The sequence below is a fragment of the Solanum dulcamara genome, chromosome 6 (assembly GCF_947179165.1).
Source record: "Solanum dulcamara chromosome 6, daSolDulc1.2, whole genome shotgun sequence".
NCBI lineage: Eukaryota > Viridiplantae > Streptophyta > Magnoliopsida > Solanales > Solanaceae > Solanum > Solanum dulcamara.
This window is the reverse complement of record NC_077242.1, coordinates 60,143,994-60,166,543: the sequence shown is the minus strand read 5'-3', so window position 1 is coordinate 60,166,543 and position 22,550 is coordinate 60,143,994. Positions and strand designations below refer to the sequence as shown.

Sequence of the window (22,550 nt, the reverse complement as noted above, 5' to 3'; positions counted from 1 at the left end):
CAGATGAAAAAATCTTCAATGAGCTAAGCAACCTAATGCTAATAATCTGAGGTGCTTAATTAGGTTGCCTAAATAAATAACAAGACGAATGACAAGTCATCCCAATTTCTTATATACAACATAATATAGTTTATTTTTATTTATAGATAGCAATTTTGCAAAGTAATAGTCCCAAATAAGATTGATGAAGAATTAAAAAAATATAAAAGAAACACACCTAGACTATAGATTCATGAAGGACAAATTTACATGCAAACAAAAATTAAGTAACTTCATTTTCTCTCTTATTTTTCTTTTTTCTTTCTTATTTTTTTTTTCATTTTTTTCTTGTAGTAACCCCACATGGTGATCCTCCACCATGACCAAAAAAAAGTAACCATATACCCAAGTAGTCATGCAAGAAAATCAAAAAAAATCCATATTAATGATGAGTTGATCAAAAATTTGAATATTTTCATCTTGAAGTATGCATATTGTCAGCTTCATTAGTTGCAACATTAGAGAAGAAATCAGCTTTCTCTTTTACTTGCTCAATCCTCTCAACTGCCTCTTTTATATCCCATCTCTTCTCCACATCAACCTCACAACAACTTAGCCCAATCTTCAATAGCTTCATCATTTCACTCTCACAATCTTTTGTTCCTTTCATCTCTTTATCAAACACCTCTTCTTCTGATGATGATGATGATTCCTTTTCAAGAACATAGTTCACCCAACTCGCCAAATCATCGCTATCTTGAGTTCCTTTTCCTAAAAGATTTGAAGGGAATTTTCCAGTTAAGATCTCTAAGATTAACATACCAAGTGTCCAAACATCAGTTTTTCTGTTGATTTTGCCTGATTGTTTCAACTCTGGTGCTTTGTATGAGATCATGTGTTCATGAGCATGTTCTGCATTCACAACTGGTAGTAAAGCATAGTCTGTGAGAACTGCCTCAAAGTTTTCAGTTAGAAGAACATTTGAGGACTTGAGGTGACCATGAGGTGATGTCAAGCTTGGTAGCTCATTATAAAGGTACAAAATTCCTTTGCTTACTCCTTTAACAATTTTCAAACGAGTTGGCCAATCAAGACTTTGGTTACCACGTGATTTGCTATTACCTGAAAAATCACAATTAGGAAAGGTGGTGAAACCTATGAAAAATATATATATTACCTTTCTTTGTTTCAATTTTAAGGGTTTTAACTTAACTAACTACAAAGTAGACGAAATAAAGAGAAATTTGTTAATCTTGTGGTCTTAAACTTGACATGTAGAATGTCAGAATAGAAAAACTTAATATAAAAAGAGACACTGTGTTTTAAACAGGCCAAGAGGAAAAGTAAAACACCTAAATTAGACACTTACGTTGGGATGGAGGGAATAACTAATGCTCCATTTGTTTAGTTGGTTTCAAAAAGGATGTCTCTTTCTTTTCTTGGCAACTTTTAAATTCTAACTTTGCACATAACATATTTCATATCATAAAATTAAATTAAATGGTATCATTTTACATATCTTTAATTTCAAAGGTCTCTTTGTATTTTCTTAAAATAGCATGTGAAGTTAAAACGAGACAAACATATTGAAACGGAGTGATATCTATAAAAATGAAGAGAGTAGATACGTACCATGAAGATAAACAGCAAGGCTGACATTGTTGACATACTCAAAGACAAGAAGCTTCTCTTCTTTCCTATAATAGAAAGCAATAACAGGAAGCAAGTTCTTATGGCTCAATCTTCCAAGCCTTCTCATATGTTCATGGAAATCTTCTCTGCCAACTTTGTTCATATGTCTAAACCTCTTGACAACCATGACAGGACCAGTACTAAGTGCAGCTTTGTAAGTTGAACCAAACACTCCACTTCCTAAAACTTCAGCAGAGGCTTTCAACAAATCAGGCAAGTCAAATTTCTCAATGTCATCTTTCAAGAAGAGAAGTTTTTGTCCAGCAACTTCAGCTCTTTTTCCGCCATCATGAGACACGCGATCAGGAGTAGATGCAGCAGAAGATTGTCCTTGTTCCATTTTGTTTAGATGATCAGATGGAGGGATTAGTTTTTGGTCTTGACTTGTTGGTGAGGAACTTAGTGATGATCCTCCTAGTACTACTTCTTGTTGGAGATTTTTCTTGCGACGGTTGATGAGTATAAACACAATAATGCCTATCACTACAACTATTACAACCACAATAAGGGCAATCTTCCAACCTGATGATGGTGATGATTCTTTCTTTTTTTGTCCCTCTTCATTGTTGCATGGTTTTGCTAAAGGTGGACCACAAAGACCATCATTGCCTGTAGGATGTGAATTGTTAGGACACCACATAGGACACATATGTCTACTTGTTCAATTATTCCTTCAGATCCAATATCTTTTGTTTATTACGAATAATAATATCTTGTTTTTTTTTTAATCTTGTTGAAAACATTAAGAATAATTGATTGGTTGCGAAATTCAAAGGACATGATGATGATCTAGGATTGAAAGACAAACATTGTATTTCATGTATATTAGATGCCAATATTCATGCATTTTCACAACAAACAGGATGAACACACAAGTTTTTATGATCATTTTTCTGAAAAAAATACTTAGAGAAAAAAGGAAATGTAAGTAATAAATAGAAAAAGCAAAAAGAGGGAGGAGAGTGAGTAGGTAGCATACCATCATAAGCAGGAAAATATAGATGTGAATAGGAAGGAGGAATTGGACCCTCAAACTTATTGTTTTGAATATTCAACTCCCTGAGATTTGGCATGTCACCAAATATGGGAGGGAGTGGTCCTGTAAATTCATTATTTGCTAGGTGAAGTTTCTTTAATGAATTCATCCCTTCAAAAATCTTTTCATCAATTGTCCCAGAGAACTTGTTATTTGAGAAATAAGCACTCTTTAATGCAGGCAATTTATTTAATGTTGGTAAAGATCCTTCAAATTTATTTTTGAACACACTTATGGTTCTCAAATTAGGCAAATCCTTAAGTATGTCCAAATCAATGGTACCACTTAACCCAAGATTTTCAAGATTCAAACCATAAACCTTTCCACTTTCACAAAAAAGGTTGTTCCATTTTGGCTTATTGTTCTCTTTGACACAAGGTGGTACATTGACATCCCATGTCGAGAAGGGATCACCATCGAACTTCAAAGATTGACGAAACTTGAGAAGAACCTCAGGCTCTGATAGTTTCCCCTCTGATGGGGTTGTCACAAATGCTAATAAAGACATGATAAGAAGGAGGATGACATGTTTATTTTTGTTTTTGTAGTTTTTTTCTGTAGCTTGCGCCATGATTGCATAGAGAAGAGAGTTAGGCTTATTTAATTCTTCTTATTTTTATTTTTTTTTGAACTTTTTTCTGGTGCGCGCACTTGCAGGTGCGCGCCCTCTCTAAGGGCTCCTACAAATGAAAGAATGCTACCTTTATGTAGTTTTGAGGACAAAAGAAAGGTGGGAGAAAGAATGTTTTTCTGTGTTGAATGCAGGGGAAAGCAGAGAGAGACAAAACAACAAATTTTGAGAGTTAGTTGGAGAAATAGACAAATGTGAAGAGGGGAATGTCAAGTTGACACAGTCCTCTCTTTTTTTCCTAAATTCCTCAGAAAACTACGCTTTACCCTTTGAGTTTCACTGCTTTTATAATTAATAAATTATATACACTAACAACTTTTACATTATGGTATTTTTTTTTTTTACATGTTTTAATAGATTAGCTGACATAGTTTTGAATTGATTAATTACTTGTTATCTTTTACGTGACGACAAGAATTATTATTACTACTACTCAGTCTCAAAAAGATTAAAGTTGTATTATAAAAGATTAATCATGAAATTAGATAGTTTTACACTTGTTATTACCAACTTCAACCTACCTTCTATATATTCGGACTTGGAACCGACATCGTGAGCAAGCTCACTTAGATGGAGTTTTTTAGTACTAATATAAATAATTATGAGTGCACAAAAGTTGAACACTTCACTTTTAAATTTGACACAATTTTATTTAACGTGTTGTTTCACAATATAATCCTACAAATAGAATAATAGTGTATACAACGTTATCCTATCTTGGAAGGAAACCATATGTTTTTTGCACTCAAGTATTTATGCATTGATAAGATCTAAAGAAAAACTAAAGATGTATATCTTCTAGCAAACAAAGATAATTTAAAAAATAGTACTTTACTTTGCTTCATTTTGTTTGTCGATGTTTGTCTACACTAGAAACTCAACCTTCTCCTATCTTGGAAGAAAACCATATTTTTTTGCATTCAAGTAAATGTTTAAACAAAATCAAACCAATGATAATTCAAAATTTTGTTTTATTGGTTTTGTTTGCTTGGATTGTTTTGGTTATTTTTTCGATTTCTATTTAAGTTTTGAACGCTAAAGTTAGAAAATATTTTGGATACAAAATCTTAAATTTTTCGCGTCGAGGTGAAACAATGAAGAAGAATTTTTTTTTGAAATTGTTAGTGAAAGAAAAAAGGATTATTGCACTTAATGAGTTTTGATGATAGACAAAATAAATTGGGACAACTAAATGAATTGTACTAAATAGGAGCATCAAGCAAGTGAATGAACCATGTAAGTCAGTGACTTGGTCTAATCTGGAATCTACTCAAGGCAGAACTACATAAGAAAGAAGAATTCTGATGAAGCATAGAAGTACAAGAGATCTTGAAGTCTAGCGATGGCCTATCATCCTCAATAGGTAAGACATCATGAATCAAAATATAATTTGGTTGGAAAATATTTTGAAAATTATTGGCAATTTGCTTTTGAAATTTTGCTACAATGATCGCGTCTGTAATTTGCGATTTCTCGGAGTAGTGGATGGAATTTTAAGATGATTATTGTCGCACTGAATTCATCTCATCAAGATCTATCATTTAACTCTTAGTTTGAATTTTGGAGAAACTATCTTATTAGACATACATCCATACCATATATACTAATTCAACCTAGACTTTTAAATAATTAAGTATCTTACAACTAATTAAGAGTTTTCTACATATATTGAAGAATATACACCTAGATACATGTATTTTTGCTACCGAATACACTAAAATAGGGAGAGAGGCGAGCGAGATGAGAAAGAAGGCGAACAAGATAGTCATGTATCCTCGATACATATGAATCATACTAGATACATGTATATGTATGTATCTGGTGTGATTCGCATGTATCTAGGATACCAGATACATAAGAGAGTGGCGAGCAAGATGAGAGGAGGCGAGCGAGACTTTTCTATGTATCCCAGATACATGTGAATCCACTTGGATATAGTGTATCTAGAACAAATTACATTTAATTTTGACCCCATGTATCCCGAGATATATATATCTGGACACACCAAAATCTGATAAGATTTGTAATATTGCAAACTAGAGTGTATCTAAGTAATTAGCTTATAAACTAGTGGAATTTCTGTAAGTTTCCCTTAAATTTTTTGGAGGTCATGAGGGGTTTGTGGCCCCATGACTGCTCTCTAGGGCCCTTAAGTTCCTCCTCTACGCCAATTCAGGTAAACACTAAAAAACTTGGCTAAATACTGTAAAGTAACTTTATTGGCTGAATTAGAGTGTAATTATCTTGATTATAAATGTGTTGTTCATAAATAAATATGTATTATATATATCTTATAAATTGTTGTGGTCGGTACCACTATGAAGCGAGTGATGTCTGCAATATGTATTATAAATGTAATGTAAGTATATCAATATTTTAAAAAATATTATACATGAATATCAAACATTCAAGTAAAATGTATATCAAATTCATAACAATATATAATATTGAATTCAAAATGTATTATAACTGTCGTTTATATCCAATTTTGATACAACTTTAATACAATCTTCAAATATAATCCTTCAAATATTCGTATCTTAGAATCTGGTAGAATTTTCAATCCAATTTCAAAAAAAGGTTCGAGGTTCGCCTCTTGGGTTGATGAAATTTCACCTTCTACATAGATGAATTTACCAAACAATGCATCTGGTCTTAGATCAAAATTAAGAATTCTATTGGAGAATGCAGTAACCCATTTGAGAAGCAATTGATGAATTCCTCAGTAAAAATTGCAGTTAATTTTGCACTATGAAACAAACCATTGAAACGAAATCAAATGATATTCAAAACACTGAAGTGGAGATCAACCCAGCTTATAGAGACAACAGTGTAAAAGCATAAACTACAGGAACTCAGAAATGTAATATAAAGTGAATGATGGTCTCTGTTCTGGTTGAGAAGCTTGATGCAACTATCCCAAGTTCCAAGCTAAAACTGCTACATTACAATCAGAAGGGAGACTAGATAAAGAAGAAAGATGCTATTTGTTAGCGCGCTCCTCATCTCATTCCCTTTGAGAAAGATAACTGCTTGTAATCTGACAATTCGTCTGCCTTGTCACTTTAAGGAATTAGGCAGTGTCTTCTATCATAATCTGTATAACCCACATCGACCAGGCAAAGACCATCAGGTGGAGCAGGTGGAGCAGTGGCACGCCTGCAGGTGGCATCCATCAGCTTCAGCAAGGCATCATCATCGGCTCCAGCAGCTGCTTCTCTAATTGCAGTTGCCACAAGAACGCGAACCATCTGCATAGCATAGCAAGTAATTATGCATGTTGCAACAGTTTAAAGGAGATGAACCCAAAGTTCCTATGGAATCAGGTTTGTTCTCCCTCTCTCTCTCCCTTTGTAGATCTAAATAAAATCGAACTCTTGTGTTTTCAATGAACTGTCATGCAATAGTTGATCATTACTAATACCTCGTGAGAACAAGTCAGACAGCAGGAACCACACTACCAAAGATCTGAAATGTCTGGAAGTGACTTGAAGATCTTAACCTTATATTTTCACTCTGATCGCAAGAAACTTTAATGGCCGCACCATTGGTCATGATAAAACAGTATGCGCAGTTTCCAAATTTAACAAAGTTAAGTTGTCCAAACAGTGAGCAAGAGAATTTTACATGCAAGGCATAATATAATTTGACCTCACGATACTTTTCTCTGTTGGTCCTTCAGAGTTGATATCTAACAGGCAGCGACTTGTAAAACTGAAGGACCATCTTTATTATGTCAATTATTTACATATTAGTGGGGGTTATATGCTGCTCTTGGCTGAAATTGGGTAAGGCAGTTACTGAGGGAGAAAGCGGGCTCAGATGTTTCTTAAGGCAAGTTCAAGTGATGTATAGCTTTCTTCTTCTGTTTCTGTCATTCAGTAGTTTCCTTATTATTCATTGGCCTGAGATTAATGCCTTTAGAAATTATAAACGAAAAAAGGTGAAAAACAAGTTGATGTATCTTTGTTTTTAAACTTTTTAAAACTACATACACAAATGATAGAATAAAAACCATAAACATCATGCTTCAAAAATAGGAAACACTTTATTTAACTTATTTCATTGTATCATGTATCTGATATTAAAAATGAGGACTATAGGCCTTGTCCAAGGGCACAGATGAGAACACAATCAGCGGAATGGCAACACAAAAAGGACCCATTTTCCTTTTTGAGTTTTACTATTGAACAAATTGGTCAGACGCTTGTCTTAAAGGACTGTTTTGCATTAGTTATAAATCATCATTACATGGGCGATTTGTGTTATTACCCGACACCCACTGCTGTTATACCATTATCCATCTACATATAAACTAACATCGGGTGTGGAAAAGAAAGAGAGAAGATTAAAGCATGATATATCTGGCAGCTTCTTCATAAGAGTAACTGAAATGGCAAACACCTTTCTTTATTTTACATCTTGTTTCAAATAATTGTCTCAGTTAAGTTATATTGATGTGCCACATCGATTGTGCGAGGATTTCATTGCATTATAGTTCTAGTTGGATGTTTAAATTCTTTCATAGGGTATAAGAGCTAATCTTTGGCAAGCCCATGCTTGCACCCGTAAATTCACATTAAAGTTCAAGTATGAACCCAAAAATTGAATAACACAAGCTGGAGAGTGATGAGTTATAGTGTTGTCCCATATTGGTTGTGTAAGGACATTCAGAGGAGTTTATAAAGGTCTTGAGCAACTCTACTCATTCTCTTAAGGTTTTGGGTAGATGTTCACATCCTTTTTAGAAACAAGTAACGTAGGTAGATGTTCACATCCTTTCTTTGTCTAGAATTGTTTTACTTTTTAACTTGGGGCACCTATTTGATAATGCATATACTATTTCACTCTTCGTGTATTGTGCTTCTATGAATGAATCTTAGACTCTATTGTTAGTTGTGTAAACTTGTAGTGCAAAAAGGAAGTGTTATGAGAAATAAAGGAGAAAAGTATTATTAAATTGTGTCTTTTTACATTATTACAACAACAACCACCCAGTGAAATCCCACAACATGGGGTCCGGTTTTACATTATTACACTGAGTACAATTTATAGACACTACATATAATCTTTTTCCATGTAGGAGACTAAATGCAATCCTACTCCTATTCCTATTCTAACCTTCCCCCTCAAGCTGATGCATATAAGTCATGTACAAAACTTGTTACATATGTAACTTATACAAGCATTAGTGAGGGACTTGATGAAAACATTTGCAGGTTTAACATTTGACTTTACAAATTTTATAATAACATCTCCTGAGAGTATCATTTCTCTAACAAAGGGACAATCAATTTCAATGGGCTTAGTCCTCTCGTGAAATACCGAATTTTGATGCAATATGAAGGGTGCTTGATTATCACATACAAGTTCCATCTGATTTCTCCAAATTTTTTATTCTCTAAGCAACTGTTTGATCCAAACCAATGCTAGATACTCTGCTTTTGCACAAGATCGAGCAACCATATTCTGTTTTTTACTCTTTCAGGACATCAAATTACCTCATACTAAAATACAATAGCGAGATGTAGAATGTCTATCAGAAAGTATGCTCAATTAGCATCTGTATATCCAATGATCTGCTCATGGCCTCGATCCTCGAAGAATGGTCCTTTGCCTGGAGCTGACTTTATATATCGTAGAATTCAGACAAATGCATCCCAATGACTATCCAGGGGGGATCCTTAAACTGACTTACAACAATCACAGGAAAAGAAATGCCAAGTCTAGACACCTTAAATAATTCAATTTACCAACCAACCACCTATATCTTCAAGGATCACTGAGCGGCTCCCACTGTCTTGGCAGGAGTTAAGCATTCGGATCCATAGGGGTATCAATTGGTCTACATCCCACCATTCATGTCTCCTCAAGAATGTCTAGGATGTACTTTCACTGTGAAATAATAAATATCTGATCTAGACTAAGCAACCTCAACACTTGGAAAATATTTCAGTGTACCAAGGTCTTTAGTCTGGAAATGTTGAAAGACGTGTTGCTTTAAATTAGTGATACCATCCTAATCACTGTCGGTGATACTGTCAACATAAATCACCAAATAAATACACAAATTTGGAGTAGCATGTTGGTAAAACAGAGAGTGATCAGCTTCACTTTGAATCATGCCATACTGTTGAATTACTATGTCGAGCTTCCCAAATTAGGTTTGAGGAGGCTGTTTCAGACCATAGAATGCTCAGAGCAATCAACGTACCAGGCTACTAGACTTCCCTTGAACAACAAAACCAAGTGGTTACTCTATATAAACATCATCCTCAAAGTCACCATAGAGAAAAGCATTCTTAATGTCCAACTTATAAAGAGGACAATCACGGACAATAGCGATGGACAGAAAAAGATGGACATGCTATTTTAGCCGTGGCAGAAAAAGTGTCACTGTAATTAAGCCCAATTTTTTGAGTATAGCCCTTGGCAACAAGGCGAGCCTTAAGCCGATCAACTTGGCCATCTGGACCAACTTTGACTGCCCAAAAAAGTGGCTGAAAATTGCACATGGGTCGAAAAGCATGTGGGGAAACTTATTGTCAGCGAAGCATGACAGGTCTTCCGCCAGAGATTTTTACCCAAGGTTTGGTCACCTGAGGCTGATCTACCTTGTGGAGTTGGATTTTGGGAAACACCTCCGGAAAGGGATATGGACGGAGTTAGCCCTTAGGCCACCGAAAAATAGCACAGGGACTGAAATATTCTTTCCTGGAAGAAGCTGATATTTTGTACAACTATATTTTCTCACCAATTCTCGAATATCATATGAGGAATAAAGGATAAAAGTACTATTGAATTGGGTTTTCTACGTTATAACACTGATCCCTATTTATAGACACTATATTATAATCCTTTTCTTGTAGAAGACTATACAATCCTATTCCTATTCCTATTCTAACAAGTGTTATAGGAAGTAGAGGCTGATCTAAAAATATAAGTCAGTAGATGCAAAATACAACCTGCATCCACCAATATTTTGTGATACATTACATACATATGTACGTATAATATAATATATATATATATCGCTCAGACTCAGTTTTGTGTGTGGTTCTACCCAAATACCATATCCAGCCATAATAGGAAGGAAGTATTAGATATAGACAATGACATTCTTCATTCTTTGGATGGAGTAAAAGTAGAGGGATATTAATCCTATTGCATAAACTTTTTCAATCACTCCAAAGAAAAAAAAACAACTAAAAAGTACCTGCTATGTTACATAGACTAGGGTGTGAGTAGATAATTGTTAAAGAATCTAAGCATCTAAAACAACACAACAGATGAAGAGAAAAGCTTTGTAAACCCCTTCTGGAATTCTTAATACAATCCATATGGGACAAACCCCTTCTGGAATTCCCAACACTCTATTGTAAGTGTAACCTTGACTTTGGAGTTTACATGTATCGTTAATGTGAATTGCGAGTGTGAGGGGCATATACAAAATTTATGGAATACGACCATACCTTCCGCAAGAAACGGTTAGCAACTAACTCAATGCACATCGTCTTCATATTACTGCCGTCCTACAATTTGAATTCAAGAAAAGAAAAGGATTCTAAGTGAATGAATAGATTTAATGGTAATTTAACTCCACAACTATCAGATCAGATAAAGCACTTTGAATCCAACATCTTCAGCAATCACATACAGGGTCTATGATGGCAACAGGAATAAAAAAGAACAGGATCAGAAATGAAGAAAAAGATTATCTAAAAGAAGTTATTCTTAAACTAATTTCCATCTCTAATCAACATGTAATTACTAATATCACGTGGAAACCAGTTAAGACATTTTTATGATGTAGAATTGAAAACATTTTAGATTGTCATACTCTTGGACACTAGAGAGTTAGAATGTATTGATGAAATTAATAGTTTGTTGATATAAATGGGGAATCCCCGCATACAAGATGTATAAAACAATATGATAAAGAAATGGATCTTAGGTGTAACTCAACCCCAAAAGCAAGGTCATGAGGGGAGAATTTACCAAGAGTCAATACCATATAAGGAGACCAAGGACCTCTTATCCCACTGATGTGAGACTCCAACACCCCCACACGCCCAGGACTGGACATCTAGAGCGTGGAGAATATTAGACCGGGGGGTCCAACAACAGAAACAATGAATTCGGATGGCCTAGCTTTAACACCATGATAAAGAAATGTATCTTGGGCCTAACACAACCCCAAAAACTAGTTCATGAGGGGAAGATTGCCCAAGAAAATATAAGGACACCAAGGACTTCTTCTCCCACCAATATGGGACTTCAACACATTAAACAATCTAAAAAAGATGTGGCCCTCTAATATACAGAGAGACAAAAAAGTTACTACTATCTTAAAATGGGTGTTTTCTAATTTATACTACTCCAGAACCTCTTCTCCTCCTCTTTCTATAATGTCTACATAAGTGCCAAAAGAGCTACTGCACTTGCTCTCCTTCTCTACCTCTTCCTTTTGGATTCCCATATCAGGGGCATATATGATGTGAATCACCCGTTTAATTCCAAGCACGCTCCACACCATATTTTCCATCCCCCACGGGCATACAGACAGTGCATTCATTTATCCCCTTAGCTCATTCAACAAAGTGAAATAAAAATAAAATGAAAAACATGTATTCATAATATTCATAAAAAAATCCTCCTCATCAAGATGAACCAAGTCGCCAGTTCAGCAAAAGCTATAGCTATCCCAGCATACGACATGTTCCTTGAAGAACTCCAGAATGCCAAACTTATCTTTGCAGAAGGTACTTAGTACTAATCACAGATGCTGCACTCATTGCTAATGAGGTACTAGACTGGGAACAGAAAAATGATGAATCTGGCCTACTCTTCAAGCTTGATATTGAGAAAGCCTTTGATGATATCAACTGACAGTACCTTATATCAATTCAAAGACAGATGGGTTTTGAGGAGAAATGGATCAGATACTCCTTCTCTATTGTCAAATACTCTTGTCCTTGTTAACAGGAGTCCGGTGGATTTCTTCTCTCCAAAGAGAGGGTTTAGACAAGGGGATCCTATATCCCCTTTTCTATTCAGTTTGGCTATGGAGGGGCTTAGTAGGATGCTGGAACAAGCTAAGCAGTTGCACTGGTTAGAGGGATTTAATGTAGGCAGAAGCCCTGGTCCATCAGTTTTTGTCTCACCTGCTTTTCACAGACAATACCCTGATTTTTTGTGGTGCTGAGAAGTTCAAGTTCAATATCTGAATCTCACTCTTATAATTTTTGTAGCCGTCTGGATTGCACATTAACATGTCTAAAAGTGTCATCTACCCTATTAATATGGTCCCTGAGCTGAAGTTTTGGCTGATATTATGTGTTGCAACACTGGCTCTTTTCCAACCACTTACCTTTGTCTCTCTTTGGGTGCTAGAAACAAATCAAGTCATACATGGAATGTGGCAATTGAAAAGTTTGAGAAAAGGCTAGCATCATGGCAGGGCCAATATCTATCACTAGGGGGCCGACTAACCCTCATAAACAGTGTGTTGGAGTATTCCAACATACTTTATGTCCCTTTTCCCAATACCCTGCAAGGTACAAAAGCAGTTGGATAGCCTCAGGTGCGCATTTTTGTGGGAAGGTAATAGTGAAACTCATACATTCCACCTTGTCAAATGGGACAAAATAATTCTACCAAAAGCTCTCAGAGGTTAAGGAATGAAGGATTTGGCCCTACATTGCAAAAGTATGTTATTGAAGTAGCACTGGAGGTAATCTGGAAGGTATTGGTATGCGAAAAGACGTAGTTCAAGCTAAGTATGGTTGTGACAGTCACGGGTGTACAAATGTGACTAGAGATACTTATGGTTGTGGGCGAAGGAAAGACATCAGGAAATTGTAGGACGAGTTCAATTCCAATATCTCATTCCAAGTGGGGAACAGTGTACTCAAAGGCGCGCTTAAGCCCTAAAGCGAAGCTCAAAAAGTGTTGAGCGCTTCGCCTCGCTTTATGTGTGCTTCAGTGTCGTCATCAAGGTTCTAAGGCAAACTTTTCCTTGCCAATGAACCTCTTCTGAAGAAGTGACACTAAACAATTGATATTTGTGAGAAATATAGGAGAAAAATATTTTTGAATTGTGTACTCCTATTCCTATTCTAACACTCCCCCTCAAGCTGGTGCATACAAATCATATGTACCTAGTTTGTTAAAAATATAATTAATACGAGGACCGGTGAGGGACTTGGTGAAGATATCTGCAAGTTGATCACTTGACTTCACAAACTTTGTAACAATATCTCCTGAGAGTATCTTTTCTCTGACAAAGTGACAATCAATCTCAATGTGCTTAGTCCTTTCATGAAACACTGGATTTGATGCGATATGTTGATAAAACACAGAGTGATAAATTCTTGAATTGCAATGTTGAACTTCCCAAACCAAGCTTGAGAAGACTGTTTCAGACCATAAATTGACTTGAGAAGACTGTTTCAGACCATAGATTGACTTGAGAAGACTGTTTCAGACCATAGAGTGACTTACACAATCGACATACAAAGGCTATCAGACTCCCCTTGAGCAACAAAATCAGGTGGTTGCTCCATATAGACTTCTTTTTAGAGATCATCCATCGTGGAGAAAAACATTCTTAACATCCAACTGATTAAAAGGCTAATGGAGAATGACAACTATAGATAGAAAAAGGCAGACATATGCTATTTTAGCCACGAGAGAGAAAATATCACTGTAATCTAGTCCAAATATCTGAGTATGCCTTTTTTTTTGCGAAAGTAAATCTGAAACAGAAAGAAAACGCTGCAGGAAAACTCAGATCTTTTAGAAACAATGCAAAGCCGCTGAAAAATGCTCGAAATCTGGTATAAAATATATGGAACGTCTCGAAATCAAGAGATGAGTATATCTTAAACAAGAAAGTCACCGTAAAACTGGCCGGAACATGCTCATGCCCTAGATTATTAGATTTGATGGCTGAAAATGGTCACAATCTAAGAAATAAAACTATGTGGGTAGGGTCAGATGGCATGACCCTACTGAGAAAGAGAATGATATGGGTAGGGTCGGAATAATGGCACGACCCTATTGGAAAACAGAAATTATATGGGTAGGGTCGGAATGATGGCACGACCCTACACAAATAAGAAAGTAGTCACCGACAAGATGGCACGGTGCTATGCAAATCAGATAAGAAAAAGTAGTCACCGGAAAGATGGCACGGTGCTACACAAATAGAATATGAGAAAGTAATCACCGAAATGATGCACGGTGCTACACAAATAGATATGAGAAAGTAGTCCAAAAAAATGCACGGTACGATGCAAATTAAATATGAAAAAGGAGTCACCGAAAAGATGCAAGGTGCTACGCAAATTAGATATGAGAAAATAGTCACCGAAAAGATATACGGTGACCCAAACTTTTGCTAACATAATCATTAGCCAGACAGGCGGCATATATAAGTAATAGTCGCCCACCAGCAGCGGAAACTCTTTAATTCTTTGCCAAGATCGTAGAGGCTCTGATGCCATGTGAGAAATATAGGAGAAAAATATTTTTGAATTGTGTACACCTATTCCTATTCTAACATATATTTCACTTTACCATAGTTGTTTTTCAATTTCTTTGGTCATATATTTGTCATTCATGTTTATAATTATTAGTCTTGGACTAAACATATATATTTGTATTTTTCGTCCCTTTGCGCCTTTTTTCATTAACGCCCACGCTTTATTTGCGCTTAAAGCCCCAACAGACCTTAGAGCTTTTTTGCGCTTTTCGCCTTTGATAACACTGGTGGGGAATGGGGATCACATCCTATTCTAGAAAGACCAATATATAGGCCAAACCACCCTGAAGGATGCTTATCCAAGACTGTACTCCAGCGCTACTTATCTAGCTTCAACTATGCCCAGAATAGGGACGACAACAAATGGAATCCCAGATTAAGAAGGAACCTGAATGACGGGGAGATTGAAGACCTTGTTTCTCTTCTTGGTTGTATACAAAATAGACCACTAAATGATCAAAATAGGGACAGACTCAATTGGGGAAGCAGCACGGGAGGAACATACTACGTTAGGATAATTACAAGGTTTTAAGCTCCAACAAAGACTTAGAGCCTGTTTGGATGGACTTATTTTAAGTAACTTATAAGTTGAAAACTGCTTATAAGTTAAAAAAAATAAGTAGGTGCACCCCAACTTATTTTTTTGACTTATAAGCTATTTTCAACTTATAAGCTGCTTAAAATAAGTCCATCCAAACAAACCGAATTATTTATTGGGGCTTATTTTAAGCACAAAATGACTTAAGTTGGCCAGCCAAACATTCAAAAAAGCTGAAAACAGCTTATAAGTCAATCCAAACGGGCTCTTAATTGATAACTGCCTGAGGGAACTTACATAGAAGACCAACCTTCCCCCAAAAGCTCGTGTTTTCAGCTGAATAGTTCTCAATAATGCTTGTTTAACACAAGACAATCTCATGAGGAAGAAGTTTCAGCTAGCTAACAGATGTTATATGCGTCTCTGTAGTGCTGAAACAGTCAAGCACTTATTTCTTCACTGCCCTATTGCAGTAGATTTATGGGCAATGTTTTTTTCTCTGTTTGGACTACGTTGGACTATGCCAACCTGTGTTAGGGAAGCCTTTCTCAGCTGGAATCTTTGGAAAGTTGAGGAGCCCATCAGGAGAATCTGGTCTATGGTTTCTGCCTCTATTTTGTGGTGCCTATGGATTGAAAGGAATACAAGGTGCTTTGATGGCATCTCAACTGTCAGTCATTTGCTCAAAGCCTGATGTTTGGTTTCTCTCTTTTGTTGGTCCAAATCTTTCTTTCTTGCCTCTTGGCTTGGAGCCGTTTAATCCTCTATTTTTTAATCTCTGCAACTGCTTGATGCTTTTGTTATTAATACAATCAACTTACTTCATCCAAAAAAAGGGTACTTAGTGCCTCAATTCATATTACCTTCTTGTTTTGCAGGGTAAAGTCAAAGTATACCTCTATTCAAAGTGACTCTTTCTTAAACAGCAATGCAATATTAGGTTCATTCATTCCTCATTCCAATGTTTGATATCCTTTGTTCCTCCTTCCTATGCTTGAAATTCTAAAGGTCAGTAGGAAATGCATATTCCTAAAAAAATGTTTACAACTAAATCCTAGAATCCTCTGGCCTCACTCTCACACAAGCAAAGGGCATCCCAAATGTTCTAGCTGCCTTTTTAGTTTCTAATTTGGATCGTGATGATCTATTCTCTTGTCCTAACTACAAGAATCCAATAATAAGCCACAAATATCTTCCTCCAAACCAAACAGAAGACAGAAGTAGACAGCAAACACAAAAGACCTCCGCAGAAAAAAAGATCAAATGGAATGGCTTTAAAGATATATACCCAAAACTTTTAATCATTAATGTTCTTCATCAAACCGTATTCTAAAGATATATTAGTTTATCTTCAAAGGCCTAAGAACATGCTCACATTTGATCAATAAATTACCATATCCTTATATACAGTAATTTATTGATCAAATATGAGCAAGTTCTTAACTAATGGACTTTGAAGGTAAACTACCATATCTTTAGAACAAGGTTTCATGAAGAACATTTTTTTATTAAAATTTTTGGGTATACATCTGTAAATCTATTTCATTTGCACGCTTCACAAGTGATGAATTTACATGGTTCAGAAGTAATGACAATCAATGTGCTGTAAGGATACACAAATTTCTCATTTCAGAGAGGTCCGTTGAGCAGTTCAAGTTTATTAAGCAGAGGATATTGCCTAAGGTGACATTATGATTATACCATTGTCCCATCATGTTGGAGTGTGGAGACTGGAATAAAGGTAAAGATTACTTCAAGTTTGAAATGTTGTGTGAGTATAAGAATTTTAATGGACTGATGGAAAATTAGTGGAGTTTGTTAGAATAGGAGTAGATGTACACAATCCTACTTAGAATAGGAATAGAAATAGGAATACTTTATAGTATCCTACTTGGAAAAGGATGGGTTTATAGTGTCTATAAATAGGGTCTTTATGTAATATTGTTCTTACACAATTCAATAATATTTTTCTCCTATATTTCTCACATGGTATTAGAGCATTGGTGAAAAACTTCAAGTCACCGTGTGTCAATTATTTTTCCGGCGACTTTTGGGGGCTGAATTTTGTCAGTTTTTTGTTCTGTGGATGTTGTGAGAAAACCAGCACCATTACAAAGCTCGGAAAGCTCAGGCGACAAAACCCCAGCCAGAACCATCGGAAAACAACACCTCACGCGCTGTCACACGCCGTTCAAAGGTGAAATTTTCCAGCGAGATCTGGTTTACGCACCAGTGCGTGAGGCTTCTTCGATCAATTATTTTTTGAGTTTTTTTTCTTAGTTGGGGTCGTCCAGTCATTCCGACCAAACCCCAGCCAGTTATGTCTAGATCCGAGCCCTGAAATTAGGGTTCTGGCAATTTTCAGCCAGTTTTCGACGAGTTTCTGGCAAAATCAGGGTTTCCAGACCAGATTTCGACACTCAGATCTGTCTTTCCGATTTTCGGCGACTGAACTTTCTCCAATTTTTTTTTTACAGATTCCTATATATATATATTTCATAATGTCTTTTGGGATTGATATTTTTGGCTCCAAAAATATAGGAAGTTCAAGCCCTATGATTACTTCAGAACCATTAATGGGAAGCTCAAACTATTTAGCTTGGGCTTCCTCGGTTGAGTTGTAGTGTAAGAGTCAAGGTGTCCAAGATCACTTAACCAATAATGTTTGTGTGGTAGATGAAAAGGCCAAGGCTAGTGAGGAAGATGCAAAAGTCAAAGCACAATGGGTGAAGATTAATGCTCAATCATGTAGTTTTATATGGCGATCTATCGATTCCAAGTTGATGCCCTTGTTTCGCCCATCCCAGACATGTTATTCAGTTTGGGAAAAGGCTCGTGCTTTATACACTAATGACATATCTCGATTCTATGATGTGATATCTCGAATGACCAACTTAAACAAATAAGATTCCGATATGTCTACTTACTTGGGACAGGTATAAGCAGTCATGGAGGAATTTGAAATGTCGATGCCAGTTACTAGGAATGTGGAAAAACAACAAGAGCACAAACAAACGTTGTTTTTAGTTCTTACACTTGCTGGACTTCCTACTAACCATGATTCAGTGCATGATCAGATTCTAGCTAGTCCTGTAGTTCCTACAATTGATAAATTATTCTCTCGTCTACTTCGCCTTGCCGGGCCTCCCAATCACAAAGTAGCCTCATCCCCACCATTGACTCCTCTGTTCTTGCATCTCAAACCATAGAAAAACGAACATATTAATCTATGGTGAATCGGCGAGGAGCGGGGCGTTTTGGAAAACCTCAATCCAAGTGGTCATTGTCATAAACTTGGACACACTCGTGACATATGTTATATTTTGCATGGTCCACCACCTAGTTATGATCCTATTGCTCTAAAGGAATATAAGGAGTTCCTTCGAAATTGTGCAAGTAAGCAAACATCTCCACAAGTAACATCTGTGGCTCAGCCTAATCAATCATCCGATAATGCTCATATTGCTCAATGCTCATATTGCTCATACAAAATATGATGAGTTCACCTACTATTGAGCAAGCAAAAATCACCACAAGTAGCTTCGATTGCACAACCTGATGTTTCTGTTACGGGTAATTCTTTCGCTTGTGTTTCACAATCTAGTACTCTTGGTTCATAGGTCATGAACTCAGGCGCTTCCGATCATATCTCTGGTAATAAATCACTTTTGTCTTATATTGTTTATTCACAATCTCTTCCAGCTACTACTTTAGCTAATGGGATCCAAACAAAACCAAAAGGGGTTGGCAAAGCCAAACCCTTATTATTTGTCACTCTAGACTCTGTTCTTTATGTCCCTGGCTCTTCTTTTAATCTGGCATCCGTTAGTCGTTTGACGCGTGCCTTACATTGTGGTATATTCTTTTTTGATGATTTTTCTCTCATGCAGGACCGCAGTACGAGACAAACGATTGGCACAGGGCATGAATCACAAGGCCTTTACTATCTTACCTCTTCAAACTCCTTTACAGCATGCTCCGTTACAAATCCTCCAGACCTAATTCACAAACGTTTAGGACATTCGAGTCTATCCAAGCAGCAAAAGATGGTGCCTAGTTTATCTAGTTTAGACTGTGAGTCGTGTCAACTTGGGAAACACACTCGTGCTACATTTTCACGTAGTACTAAGGGTCATTCCGAGTCTATTTTTTCATTAGTTCATTCTGATATTTGGGGTCCTAGTAGAGTTAGTTCACCCTTAGGATTTCGTTATTTTGTTAGTTTCATTGATGATTATTCAAGATGCACTTGGGTTTTCTTAATGAAAGATCATTCTTAGTTATTTTCTATACTCAAAAGTTTCTTTGCTGAAATACAAAATCAATTTGGAGTTTCAATTCGTACTTTTTGTAGTGATAATGCCTTAGAATACTTATCCTCCAAATTTCAGGAGTTTATGACTTACGATCAATGTTGTGAAAAAGCGCTGAAGCGCTCGCTTTAAGCGTGAAGCGAAGCGAGGCGAGGTACTAGCGCTTCAACATCGTGAAGCGAAGCGATTTCGAAAAAGCGAGCGCTTCACGGGAGAAGCGAGAAGCGCGCTTCATCTAAAAGCGAGAAAAAAGCAAGCTTTTTTGGAAAAAAGCGGCGCTAGGTTTTTTTTTTTAAAAAAAAACTGTATAACTTCTGTGACTTCTCCAAGCTGCTCTTTCAGTGTGACTTCTTCAATTCGACAGTCCAACTTCAACATTTCAACGTCAACCAAGTTAGTTTTTCTTCTTCTCTTCTTCTGTTCTTCTGTTCTTCTCTTCTTCTCTTTCTATTTCTATTTTTATTTTCATTCAGCGCAGCACTGCTCTCAACTGCTGCGATCTTCTTCTCTTCTTTTCTTCTTCTCTTCTTCTTTTTCTATTTCTGCGCAACTGCTGTCTGCGAAGAATTATTTTTTTCAACTTTTATTCAGCAGTTTGGCCTTTTTTTTAAGATAAAGCATATGCTCTGTTCAAGTTCATGTTCAAATAGAAGTAGAACTCTTGTTGATGAGTCCTCCGATGAGGAAGAAGATGAGGACCAAGTAGAAGTAGAACCCTTGTTGATGGCACTTCAAGAGTTTGAGGATCTTGTTGAAGAATAGGATTTTGCTCTCTTTGTGATTTGGTTATGCATTTGCTTTATATGTTGTTACTTATGAGTATTATTGACTATCTAGTTACTTTTTAATCTAATTCTTTTGAGTTCTTGATTATTTATCTATGCATATTTTATATTTTATATTTTATATTTTTAGACTAAATAACGCTTTTTCTGAAAAAAGCATGCGCTTTGCTTCACGCTTCTCGCTTCTGTGAAGCAAGCCCCCGTCGCTTTTTTCCGCTTCTCGCTTCTCAAAACACTGCTTACGATGGAATTATTCACCAAACATCTTGTCCGTACACCCATCAACAAAATGGTGTAGCAGAAAGGAAGAATAGGCATCTCATTGAAACCGCTCACACTCTTCTCATTGAATCTCATGTTTCGTTGCGCTTTTAGGGAGATGCAGTCCTTGCATCTTGTTATTTAATTAATAGAATGCCCACATCCTCTATTCAGAATCAGGTTCCACATTCCATACTATTTCCTCAGTCACGCCTTTACTCTATCCCCCCTCGTGTCTTTAAAAGCACATTCTTTTGTTCATAACTTAGCCCTAAGGAAAGATAAATTAGCACCTCGTGCTCTCAAATATGTCTTCCTTGATTACTCCTAAGTTCAAAAACGGTATCGTTGTTATTCACCTAAACTTCATCGATACCTTATGTCCGCCGATGTCACATTCTTTGAGTCTCAATCTTACTATACATCTTCTGATCATCCTGATGTATCTGAGGTCTTACCCATACCTCAGGTCTTACCTGTACCAACTTTTGAGGAATCTACGGTCTCTCCTACATCTCCAATTGTAGTGCCACCACTCCTGACTTATCATCGTCGTTCGCATCCAGTTGTAGTCCCAGATGATTCATGTCATTTGTCAGACCTTGCTCCTACTGCAGACTTGCCTCCTCCTAGCCAACCGATTGTACTTCAAAAAGGTATACGATCCACGCAAAATTCTAACCCACATTATACTTTCTTGAGTTATCATCGTCTATCCTCGCCACATTATGCCTTTGTATCATCTTTGTCTTCTATTTCCATTCCTAAGACTACAGGTGAAGCGCTTTCTCATTTTGGATGGAGGCAGGCTATGATTGATGAGATGTCTGCTTTATGAGTGGTACTTGGGAGCTTGTTTCCCTTCCTGCAGGTAAATCAATTGTTGGTTGTCGTTGGATTTATGTAGTCAAAATTGGCCCAGACGGTCAGGTGGATCGACTGAAGGCTCGCCTTGTTGCCAAAGGGTATACTCAGATTTTTGGGCTAGATTATAGTGACACTTTTGCTCCCGTGGCTAAAATAGCATCTATCTATCTTTTTCTATCTATGGATGTTGTTCTTCATTGGCCTCTTCATCAGTTGGACATTAAGAATGCTTTTTTGCATGGTGATCTTGAGGAAGAAGTCTATATGGAGCAACCACCTGGTTTTGTTGCTCAGCGGGAGTCTAGTACCCTTGTTTGTCGATTGCGTAGGTCACTCTATGGTCTGAAACAGTCTCATCAAGCCTGGTTTGGGGAGTTCATCACAGTAATTCAGCAGTTTGGCATGACTCGTAGTGGAGCTGATCACTCAGTCTTTTATCGGTATTATGCACCAAATCTGTGTATTTATTTAGTTGTTCACATTGATGATATCGTTATCACCGGCAATGATCAAGATGGTATCACTAATTTGAAGCAACGTCTCTTTCAACATTTCTAGACTAAAGACCTCGGCAAACTATAGTATTTTTTTGGTATTGAGGTTGCTCAGTCTAGATCAAGTATTGTTATTTCTCAACGCAAGTATGCCTTAGACATTCTTGAGGAGACAGGAATGACGGGATGTAGACCCATTGACACTCCTATGGATCCGAATGCTAAACTCCTTCCAGGACAGGGGGAGCCACTCAGTAATCCTGAAAGGTATAGACGGCTGGTTGGAAAGTTAAATTATCTCACAGTGACTAGACCTGACATCTCTTTTCCTGTGAGGGTTGTAAGCCAGTTTATGACTTCTCCTTGTGATAGTCATTGGGATGTAGTTATTCATATTCTGCGATATATA

The 22,550-nt window shown here is 36.6% G+C and overlaps 2 protein-coding genes across 3 annotated transcripts in view; both read right to left on the bottom strand.

Annotated features, from left to right (window-relative positions):
* Positions 1–203: 203 nt before the first annotated feature.
* On the bottom strand, positions 204–3,469 carry LOC129892385 (pollen receptor-like kinase 4). The gene is made up of 3 exons (XM_055967956.1): positions 2,651–3,469; positions 1,612–2,280; positions 204–1,101 (listed from the first exon to the last, which is right to left on the bottom strand). Exons 1-3 carry the CDS (start codon positions 3,276–3,278, stop codon positions 455–457), a joined length of 1,944 nt encoding a protein of 647 aa, XP_055823931.1. The 5' UTR covers positions 3,279–3,469; the 3' UTR covers positions 204–454.
* Positions 3,470–6,064: 2,595 nt separating this feature from the next.
* Positions 6,065–22,550, bottom strand: part of LOC129891216 (uncharacterized) — a 38,489-nt gene continuing 22,003 nt past the window's right edge. For both annotated transcript variants that reach the window (XM_055966512.1, XM_055966511.1), the window contains exons 8-9: positions 10,811–10,870; positions 6,065–6,589 (exon numbers count right to left, since the gene is read on the bottom strand). In XM_055966512.1, the coding sequence (XP_055822487.1) occupies positions 6,404–6,589; positions 10,811–10,870 (246 nt within the window). In that variant the 3' untranslated portion in view covers positions 6,065–6,403. The remainder of the gene's footprint in view (positions 6,590–10,810; positions 10,871–22,550) is intronic.

What these genes read in the sequence shown, in the direction of transcription:
- LOC129892385 (XM_055967956.1), bottom strand. Translation starts at nt 3,278, where the DNA reads ATGGCGCAAGCTACAGAAAAAAACTACAAAAACAAAAATAAACATGTC. An exon ending in ATATTTTCCTGCTTATGATG is followed by an intron (nt 2,281 to 2,650) that starts GTATGCTACCTA and finishes CACATCCTACAG; the next exon opens with GCAATGATGGTCTTTGTGGT. An exon ending in CCTTGCTGTTTATCTTCATG is followed by an intron (nt 1,102 to 1,611) that starts GTACGTATCTAC and finishes GTGATTTTTCAG; the next exon opens with GTAATAGCAAATCACGTGGT.